Source organism: Salvelinus sp. IW2-2015, linkage group LG19, assembly GCF_002910315.2.
Source record: "Salvelinus sp. IW2-2015 linkage group LG19, ASM291031v2, whole genome shotgun sequence".
NCBI classification, from domain to species: Eukaryota; Metazoa; Chordata; class Actinopteri; order Salmoniformes; family Salmonidae; genus Salvelinus; species Salvelinus sp. IW2-2015.
This window is the reverse complement of record NC_036859.1, coordinates 34,174,048-34,185,001: the sequence shown is the minus strand read 5'-3', so window position 1 is coordinate 34,185,001 and position 10,954 is coordinate 34,174,048. Positions and strand designations below refer to the sequence as shown.

General features: G+C 42.4%; 1 protein-coding gene across 4 annotated transcripts in view; it reads left to right on the top strand.

Moving 5' to 3' along the window:
• The first annotated feature begins 4,848 nt into the window (after positions 1–4,848).
• The window catches only part of ro60 (Ro60, Y RNA binding protein), a 29,574-nt gene continuing 23,468 nt past the window's right edge, over positions 4,849–10,954 (top strand). The window contains exons 1-4 of one of the 4 annotated variants that reach the window (XM_070449009.1): positions 4,853–5,126; positions 6,476–7,914; positions 9,449–10,039; positions 10,315–10,535. In XM_070449009.1, the coding sequence (XP_070305110.1) occupies positions 9,466–10,039; positions 10,315–10,535 (795 nt within the window). In that variant the 5' untranslated portion in view covers positions 4,853–5,126; positions 6,476–7,914; positions 9,449–9,465. Of the gene's footprint in view, positions 5,127–6,475; positions 7,915–9,448; positions 10,040–10,314; positions 10,536–10,954 lie in introns of those variants that run through there. The other 3 variants (XM_070449010.1, XM_024010044.2, XM_024010046.2) reach the window with 3 other exon arrangements.

The following is a 10,954-nucleotide window of genomic DNA, read 5'->3' as shown; positions in this document are numbered from 1 at the left end:
ATTTGTAGWGGTCTTGATTATGGAACAGGTTGCAACTGGTGAGGATCTGCTCTGACTCCAGCACCCCTATCTCCGCCCACACAATCACACACACACAAAGAGAGAGAGAGGGAGAGAGTACTGGGGGAGTGGCRGCAGGTTAGGGAGACACAGGATGAGCAGTAGAGGGCGTGGTAGGCGCAGATGTAACAAACCCCTTATTTTTGGCACTAAACAGTCTCCATATACAGTATACTGTACTTCCATTMATTTTTTCAACTGGTACAGGGGGACCTCCAGACGAGTCTTGTGAGGCCTGTGGGGTTTACAAGGACAGAATCTGAGTTTAGTTAAGGCCCAGTTTTCCTTTTCGTTTCTGCATCTGGATATGATTGATCCTGATTCTGTAATTCCCCTATTATGCAATCCAGGATCCGATCAAACGGGTTGAATTTAAGCCAGTTTTTCCAGAAAAGGACTATTTAGGATCATTCTGATCATGGGTCACATTCAGTAGCCAAACGTTGTCCAAAGTTGCAGATAGAAATACCATGAAAAAYAGCCAACGTAATTCCTTGTTCTACATGTGAGAGGTATGTTAATTCTAAAAGTTGCATCCTGCTGAACACACGAGTCTTGGTGGTTCCAAACTTCTTCCATTTAAGAATGATGGAGGCCACTGTGTTCTTGGGGATCGTTAATGCTGCAGACATTTTTGAGTACCCTTCCCCAGATCTGTGCCTCGACACAATCCTGTCTCAGAGCTCTACGGACAATTCCTTCGACCTCATGGCTTAGTTTTTGCTGCGACATGCACTGTCAACTGTGGGATCTTATATATGTAACAGTTTAGATTCCGTCCCTCTCCTCGCCCCTACCTGGGCTCGCACACATAGACAACAGCCACCCTCGAAGCATCGTTACCCATTGCTCCACAAAAGCCGCAGCCCTTGCAGAGCAAGGGGAACAACTACTTCAATGTCTCGGCGCGAGTGATGTCACCGATTGAAACGCTATTAGCGCGCACCCTGCTAACTAGCCAGCCATTTCACATCGGTTACACTCATCCCCCTTTTGACCTCCTCCTTTTCCGCAGCAACCAGTGATCCGGGGTCAACAGCATCAATGTTACCGTTTCACGTTCGTACCTCTCCTCGCCCCTACCTGGGCTCCTCTGCACACATCAACAACTGCCTCCCACGAAGCATCATTACCCATCGCTCCACAAAAGCTGCGGCACTTGCAGAGCAAGGGGAAAAACTACGTCAAGGTCTCAGAGCGAGTGACATCACCGATTGAAACGCTATTAGCGCGCACCCCGCTAACTAGCTAGCCATTTCACATTGGCTACACATGGACAGGTGTGAGCCTTTCCAAATCATGAACAATCAATTTAATTTACCACAAGTGGACTCCAATCAAGTTGTAGAAACATCTCAAGGATGATCAATGGAAATGGAAGCTCAATTTCGAGTTTCATAGCAAAGGGTCTGTTTTTATTTTTAATACATTTGCTAAAAGTTTTCGCTTTGTCATTAAGGAGTATTGTGTGTAGATTCATGAATATTTTTTTTTTTCAATAAATGTATGAATAATGCTGTAACGTAACAAAAATGATTCCATTCCAGCCATTACAATGAGCCTGTCCTCCTATAGCTCCTCCCACCAGCCTCCACTGATTTCTAGACATCTTTGAAATGTGAGTCAGATAAATAGTTTTTTGTCTTAAAGGGGCAGTGTTGTATTTTGAGACAGGCTTGAATAAGCGAAGTAGCCAAYAGACAGAGGGTAGCATAATTTGTCTGATTCTCTGTAATAATGGTATGGGAATAATAATGCTTTTTATTTTGTAAAGTGTTTTCTTGCATCAAACACAACAACATGTTCAGTCACCTCCTTGTCTGAAGGACAAGTGGATAAACAGGTTAATGTCAAGCCCTGCATTATGATTAAATAGCCACAGTAGGCTACATGGCCACTGTTAAGGGTACATGGAAGTTGTACAGAATTTTCACAATGTTTGAGTTTGTGCTCTGCAATATTGTCAACATACTGACATTTTCAACCTCTCCCTGTCTTTTCCTGTAGTGCTCGGTCCTCCTTTTCCTGTAGTCCACAATAATTTCCTTTGTCTTGATCACGTTGAGGGAGAGGTTGTTGTCCTTGCATCACACGGTCAGGTCAGGTCCCGTCTCCCTATAGGCTGTCTCCTCGTTGTCAGTGATCAGGCCTACCACTGTTGTGTCATCGGCAAACTTAATGATGGTGTTGGAGTCGTGCCTGGCCATGCAGTAGTGGGTGAACAGGGAGTACAGGAGGGGACTGAGCACGCACCCCTTAAAGGGAGCTCCTGTGTTGAGGATCAGCGTGGCAGATGTGTTGCTACCTACCCTCACCACCTGGGGGCGGCCCGTCAGGAAGTCCAGGATCCATTTGCAGAGGGAGGTGTTTAGTCCCAGGATCCTTAGCTTAGTGATGAGCTTTGAGGGTACTATGGTGTTGAAGGCTGAGCTGTAGTCAATGAATAGCATTCTCACATAAGTGTTCCTTTTTCCAGGTGGGAAAGGGCAGTGTGGAGTGCAATAGAGATTGCATCATCTGTGGATCTGTTTGGGCGGTATGCAAATTGGAGTGGGTCTAGGGTTTCTGGGATAATGGTGTTGATGTGAGCCATTACCAGCCTTTCAAAGCACTTCATGGCTATAGACGTGAGTGCTACGGGTCTGTAGTCATTTAGGCAGGTTGTCTTTGTGTTCTTGGGCACAGGGACTATGGTGGTCTGCTTGAAACATGTTGGTATTACAGACTCAATCAGGGACATGTTGAAAATGTCAGTGAAGACACCTGCCAGTTGGTCAGCACACGTTCTGGTAATCCGTCTGGCCCCGCAGCCTTGTGTATGTTGACCTGTTTAAAGGTCTTACTCATGTCGCTACGGAGAGATGATCACATAGTCGTCCGGAACAGCTGATGCTCTCGTGCATGCCTCAGTGTTGCTTGCCTCGAAGCGAGCAAAATAATGTTATTATTTTTTTAAATAAATAAATTATTACATTTGCTTATCAGTCTATTAAAATCGACATTGATTAAAATGTAATTTCTTTTGAATAAGTTCTTCACTTTGCAATGTCTTGAATTCCGGACTTTTATTCTGAAGGTTTCTCATTACCATTAAAAAAAAGTGACGTCATCGTTAGTGCCGCTAGTAGTCCGAGACTAGCCTTGAATAAATAGTATCTGCAGCAGCACAGACAACGACGTCAATTAGTATGTTAATGATTAAAACCTTCAAAAATTTAAGACTGCATTTCAAAACATTGCATAACTCATTCAAATAATATKTAATTTTAATCAATTGCCACTTTTATTGTGGCGACAACAAAATACAAAACATTAATTTATGAAAACAAATATATGGTTCTAAAAACTTTTTTTTTTTAGATCAATTAATGAAAAAAAATTCAATGTTGACACTGATATGTTAAAAATATTGGCCTGTAGAGAGAACATTTCTACCTGTCTCAGCTAAAGTGGGGTGGGAAATACTCAGTAGGGTCTCTACTAACCTTATATGTGTAGTTTTGGAGGGGGACTGTGTCGTACATACCCAGCAGCAMTTTGTTCTTCACCCCCTCCATAGCCCCTAATGCTATACAATAGATTGTAAGTAGGATACATATTGRCTTGTAGAGCGAAAACCTTTCTACCCGTTGCAGCTAAAGTGGGCTGGGAAATACTCAGTAGGGTCTCTACTAACCAAATATAGTTAGTGTTCTCTATAAGCCAATATGTAATTAATATGCAGTGTCTTGCATTGCAAGGAGTCATCAGTACTCTGTACTCAACCCGTTGCTCAGCACGAGACCCATTTATTTTATTTAACCCTTATTTTACCAGGTAAGTTGACTGAGAACACATTCTCATTTACAGCAACGATCTGGGGAATAGTTACAGGGGAGAGAAGGGGGGATGAAAGAGCCAATTGTAAACTGGGGATGATTTGGTGGCCATGATGGTATGAAGGCCAGATTGGGAATTTAGCCAGGACACCAGGGTTCACACCCYTACTCTTACGATAAGTTCSATGGGATCTTCAGTGACCATAGAGAGTCAGGACACCCAATTAATGTCCCAWCCGAAAGACGGCACCCTATACAGGACAATGTTCCCAATCACTGCCCTGGGGCATTGTGATAATTTTTTTTAGACTAGAGCAAAGGGTGCCTCCTACTGATCCYCCAACACCACTTCCAGCAGCGTCTGGTCTTCCATCCAGGGACCAACCAGGACCAACACTGCTTAGCTTCAGAACAAGCCAGCTGTGGGATGCAGAGTGGTATGCTGCTRGCATTTAAGTTTATCTATTGAGTAATTCCAATAACATATATTTGTATTTTATTAAAAGTATTTCTATAAATATATGTCAAATTATCCATGTATTACAATGCTGTGAAAAACAGATGTGCTGCACCTGAGTGCAATTTTTTAAAATCGATTTCCCCAAACTTTAGCATGTCTTTGCAGAGGGACTCTTATTTTGAAGGAGAAAATAAAACGTGTGTTCGTAAGTGCACACTGGCGTGCCAGAGTATGTACATTCATGTCCGTTCATAAATTCAGAGCACACACTGGACGCTCTGGCCGAGGAGTAGGGTTTATCCGAGCGTTCTGACCTCAGAACGGTAGTCAAGCACCCAAGTTAACTGGTTAAAGTTAGCTTGCTAGCTACTTCCAGACATAAATGAGAGAAAACCTCACTCTGACCATTGTTCTCGCAATAGCAGAGCTGTTTAGGCTGTGTTCTTGTTATATAGAGTGTTGGTGACTGTAATTGTGCTGCTGGCAACAATTTCATATTTTTTTTGCCGACGTTTACTGACACCGGTCATATTCAACGGGTGTTGCGCGTTCATAAATTCATCAGTTATTCGGCACCCTGTCACACAGACGAGAGCGCTCTCAATTCGGATTAGATATCCAGAGTGAATTTACGAACGCACCCAAAAAGGATCCGCGATCTTGCGGCCAGCATAACATCCTGATGCTAGGAGAACGGTAATAGTCATCGGTCTGTATGATTCCCCAGTGACGCCCATAAGACCTGAAAATCAACTATTAGCTACGTTATTAACTAGTCACAGAGTGTGGTAAGTGCAATAACGAATCTATGTGATGTTTTTGTCTTCAAAATAGAAACCGGAAAAATTCTAAATGTGTCCGTATCGCTAGGCCAACTACTGTGCAAACAGTGTGGCTAACTACAGCTAGCTAGCTATCATCGCAGCCACATCACTAACTCTGGTCAATGTTGTTACGTGCGGTTTGATCTTTCTATTTTCCYCAATTTTGTTGAGTAACGAAAGTAAATTGATGCCAGTCACTAAACAAAGTCACTAGCTATGTTACTGGAGTGCTGACACACTTAGTCGTTTCCCAGAAATACCGGTAAACGTTATTGAGCACTTTGTTTTCCTCCARACTGTCTCTGGTCCATACAGCCATTGGTCCACGCACATGCTCGTTAAGACCGGTGGAGCCGGTGTTTCGGCTCGGAAAGTGTACCTCAATCCAGGGATGAGAAATGTGTTGTACTCCGAATTGTCCCGTTATCCCAACTGTTAAAACGAGAAGATTGAAAGGAATTTATTTAAACGTATTGGTTTTAACAATTGCGATAATTGTACAACTGGGAGTAAAACTCATTTCTCGCCCCTGGTRCGTTTTCCGAAGCCATAATAACTTGCGCGGTGTCTGCAGTGATTTAATAATATAAACATGAAAGTGTGTCGGATCTGCTGGCTAGCTGCTAGCCAGAACTGCTCTGACTGTGACTCGAGTTCGTCTGCAAGTGCTTTTATGTTTTTTGTAATGATAATTTAAATCGTTGTCATGCCCATGGATGCTTGTAGTTATCTATTAGGAATGTGGCCATCCAGCTAGTTTGTGTGATAATTGTTAGCTGGCTAGCTACAGTACAGTAGCTAGCTAACATGTTAGCCAACATAAACTGACATAACCAAATTAAGCAACTGCTGTGCATAGCATTTGGTTGTTGTCTACAGTAGCTAGTTTCACAGTCATCTATGTTAGCCAGCGGTATGACTGTTATTAGCTGGCTAGCCATACAAGGTCTACGCTAAGTCAGCTAATAGGCTTTTGCATAGTAACAAAAAACAATGGCGTGCATAAATAGAAACATAGGAACCAAGACAGTTGTCTGTCTTGTTTGCTGAACACCGAGGTAAAGGTGGTTTTATATTCACAAATTCAACAGWCATTGGCCAAAAGCCATTTTWAAAAATGTAAAAATCAATAACTAATTTACCATTTGTCACCGAATCATCAACCTAGATATGATTTATTCTATAAATGTCTAGCATACTTTTACAACCTTTTGTTTTGAGTAAAAAATCCAGTTTTTGATTTGTGGTCAAAGTTCTAACGAGTCTGTTATACCCTATTAGAAGGGGCCTGGCATAACATTCTGCATCTTCAGTCATATTAGATTACAGGAAAAAAGTACGGGATGAAGGGGTCAGGCCTGACTAACAAAGAAGACAGGTGGATGGATCAAGAGGACCAAGACAACCAAGAGGATCAACATGGGCATTCCACAGTGGAGATAAGGAAAACTAAGAGTGAACCATAACAAACACTACTGTTCAAAAGTTTGGGGTCACTTAGAAATGTCCTTGTTTTCAACAGTGAAGAGGTGATTCCGGGATGCTGGCCTTCTACGCAGAGTTGCAAAAAAAAAAGAAGCAATTTCTCAGACTGGCCAATAAAAAATAAAATATTAAGATGGGCAAAGAACAGACACTGGACAGAGATATGGCTTTTTCTTTGCAACTCTGCCTAGAAGGCCAGCATCCCGGAGTYGTCTCTTCACTGTTGACATTGAGACTGGTGTTTTGTGGGCACTATTTATTGAAGCTGCCAGTTGAGGACTTGTGAGGCATCTGTTTCTCAAACTAGACACTCTAATGTACTTGTCCTCTTGCTCAGTTGTGCACCGGGGCCTCCCATTCCTCTTTCTATTCTGGTTAGAGACAGTTTGCACTGTTCTGTGAAGGGAGTAGGACACAGTGTTGTACGAGATCTTCAGTTTTTTTGGCAATTTCTCGCATGGAATAGCCTTCATTTCTCAGAACAAGAATAGACTGACGAGTTTCAGAAGAAAGTTCTTTGTTTCTGGCCATTTTGAGCCTGTAATCGAACCCACAAATGCTGACGCACCAGATACTCAACTAAGATGGCCAGTTTTATTGCTTCTTTAATCAGGACAACAGTTTTCAGCTGTGCTAACATAATTGAAAAAGGGTTTTCTGATGATCAATTAGCCTTTTAAAATTACRAACTTGGATTAGCTAACACAACGTGCCATTGGAACACAGGAGTGATGGTTGTTGATAATGGGCCTCTCTACGTCTATGTAGATATTCCATTAAAAATCAGTCGTTTCCAGCTACAATAGTCAGTGATGAATGATCATTGATGTTATTTTAATGGACAATGACGTGCTTTTCYTTAAAAAACATGGACGTTTCTAAGTGACCCCAATCTTTTGAACTGTAGTGTGTGTGTGTGTGTGTATGTATATACCAGAGAGTGGATAACAATATAAAATGCTAGTATTTAGAAGTGGACGGTACATGTTTTGTTTTTAGGCTAAATGTATACATTATGATTTGCCTCAGAACTGTATGTGAACCCCTCTGCAATCTACTGGCACTAACCATTAAAACCTAGTACTTCAACAGGCTATTTGGTCTCTTTCTCTATCAAACTGCTAGCGCAAAGCCTACGTGAATATGTGGTTTTTCACCCAAAAATATCAACTGGCTCTAATCAGCTCTACATAATTCAGCAGGGAGGTATGCAACTACCACACATWATACCCATTATACCAGTGGAGAAACTACGTCACCTACATAGGTATTACCATATCCCTTTCAACTCACATTCCTTGCAGAAAGAACTGTTTGCAAACCTTTTAAAACATCCAGAAAGACAGTGGTCTAAGAACCCTTCTAGGAACCCTTCTAGGAACCCTTCTAAGAACCCTTCTAAGACCACTGTCTTTCTGGATGTTTTAAAAGGTTTGCAAACAGTTGGTCAGTGGTCTTAGAAGGGCATTTATACTTTAAAATACATATTGTATGTGAATGGATGTGAATGAAAGAATTGTGCCAGTGTTTTAAAGTCCTAGTTTCATATTTTTTCCTTTACCTCCAACTCTATATATCCAAGTGAGCCTATGAGGACCTTGGGGATCAGATGTACCATTATACCCTTTGATCAAACGTATAACAGACAGACACTGCTCAAAAGGAGTTGTTTGTGATATCTACACTCAGTTGCCACTTTATTAGGTTCACCACCCGATTCACGAAAATAAATTGCTCCTACATACACCAAGTCCCATGGTCTTTGCTTGCTAGACACTAAAGCATGCAGAGAAGTATTCAGGTATTCTGTTACTGTTTGGTTGAACTTTAGAATGTGCAAAATGACAGCACAGTCTGTGATGGTCTTTTGTAACTCAGAAAAGTTTCAAAACTTGTACTGACTGTAATAAACTCCAACTGGACTTAAACTTGAGCAGTCTTATCTCCTTTCCCAGTTTCATCAACAGTTTTGAATTCGCTCTGTTCCAGATGCATAGGGGGTTGTACCTAATAAAGTRACCAAAGACCACTGAATCTCTAGACTTTCCAGAATGTGTTCTGGGATTACCCAGGGTATTAAACATTTGGCTGTAAGTGTTGAACAGTTGAATCTATTACCTCAGGAGATGGTACCATTCAGCTTGTCTGGGGATGACAAAGAAKGACTTTAATAGGAAATTATTGGAAGGGGCCTCTTTGCTGTTAAATTAGAGACGTGTAAATAAATGACTGTTGTGCCTTGTAACTACTTTAAAATGTGGAACTGTTGCACTAAAAATGCAACATTGATTTGGCATACAATTGAAGATTGTAAACTTACAACTTTATGTAAACATTGTGTAACTTCATATAGAACAAATTGCACTTGAAATTAACATTTCTTGCAAATAAATGCATATTTTCACTTTCTTCTGTGACAATCACTGATTTAATCATCTTTAAATGCAATATTTGAGATTTGATGTATTTCTATCAAATCAAAACTGGAATTTGTCCACAAAACATAAGGTTGTAAAAGTATGCTAGACATTTTATAGAATAAATCATATCTAGGTTGATGATTCTGTGACAAATGGTGAATTAGTTATAGATTTTTAAATGGCTTTTGGCGAATGTTGAATGTCTGATTTAAATGTCTGTTGAATGTCTGATTTAAATGTCTGTTGAATGTGTGATTTAAATGTCTGTTGAATGTGTGAATATAAAATCAACTTCACCTTGGTTTGCTGCTCACCCCAGCAAACCAGTGCAATTGTCCATTCAAAAACATCTGTGTCTCTACCTGTGCATCCATCTGACAGTTTAGAGGAGCTATCACATGGAGCCATCGGGACAGGATGCCAACGACCACGGCCAAAACTCAGTTGGCGACAGTGAGCACCCATGGGAGGTAACAGACATGACCAGGCTCCGCCGCTTCATCTGCTACGGCTCGGAAATGGCCATCTATGACACCAAGGAGCACCGGCTGGGCATGGAGAGTGCCCTGGCTCTGCTCTCCCTGCTACAGGAGGGCAGGGGTTGCGAGGTGGTGGAGGAGGTCAAGAGGCTGGCTCTGGAGGGCAGGCCAGTCAGGGCCAACCCTTCCCTGTTCRCCTTAGCTGTGTGCTCCCAACATTTGGACCTGAATACCAGACAGGGGGCGTTCCGAGCCCTGAGTGAGGTGTGCCGGGCCCCCGAGCACCTCTTCAYCTTCATCCAATACAAGAAGGAGGCGAAAGAGAGGATGCGGTGCGGGATATGGGGACGGGCCCTGAGGAAAGCGGTGTCGGATTGGTACAATAAACAGGACGCCATGGGTCTGGCTCTGGCGGTGACCAAGTATAAAACGAGAGAGGGCTGGTCGCATCAGGATCTGCTCAGACTCTCCCACGCCAAGCCTGCTAACGAAGGTAAGCTGCAAGAGATTTACAATGTACACACTCTCCAACGCTATTATGAATATRCAAGGGTCATGGTGCAAGATTTAGACTACGGAGAATGTTTTTTTGTGTTGATGACATGTTTCTTTTAACAAAAGGGTTATCCTCATGGATGAAATCAGTAATAAAATAGTATCTCAGTAAAGCCTTTAWAGTAACAAGTGATTGGTGGTATCAGGAAACGTGGTTCAATGCTCATTTTCTTTTGTCTGATTTATGCTCTGACAACTCTGCTGTGCTTGCAGCGATCGTGTTGATCAGTAAATACGTTATGAAAGGATGGAAGGAGGTCCAGGGGGCATACGCCGACAAGGAGAACTCGGAGGAGGTGATCAAAGTCCTCTCGTACCTGGAAGCGGTTGAGAAGGTCAAACACAGTGCAGACGAGATGGAGGTCAGCCATCTAATAGAGGAGCATAGTCTGGAGCGGGAACAACTTCTGACAGACCACCTGAAGTCCAAAGCGGTGAGCAGTGTGCACCGACCAACTTATGTTTTTAACCAACTCTTTTTTCCCCGCTCAAATTAGTTGGTCCGATATTGAGATGTCCTCGTCACTGCTAGCTTTTTTTGTTAAAGAGTGTAGTCCCACTTTTCACATGTTTGGTTTATTAACTGTGATAGATAGGAAAGATAGAGGAGAGAGTGTGCTGAAATATAGCAGTGTGACAGATTCAAATCCATTACGCGGGAGTATATGTAGGCTGGGGCCTGCGGCTTAGACCAGTAGCCTACTCTAAGACCAGTAGCCTACTCTAAGCCCAGTAGCCTACTCTAAGCCCAGTAGCCTACTCTAAGCCCAGTAGCCTACTCTAAGCCCAGTAGCCTACTCTAAGCTACTCTAAGCCAGTAGCCTACTCTAAGCCCAGTAGCCTTACTCTAGCC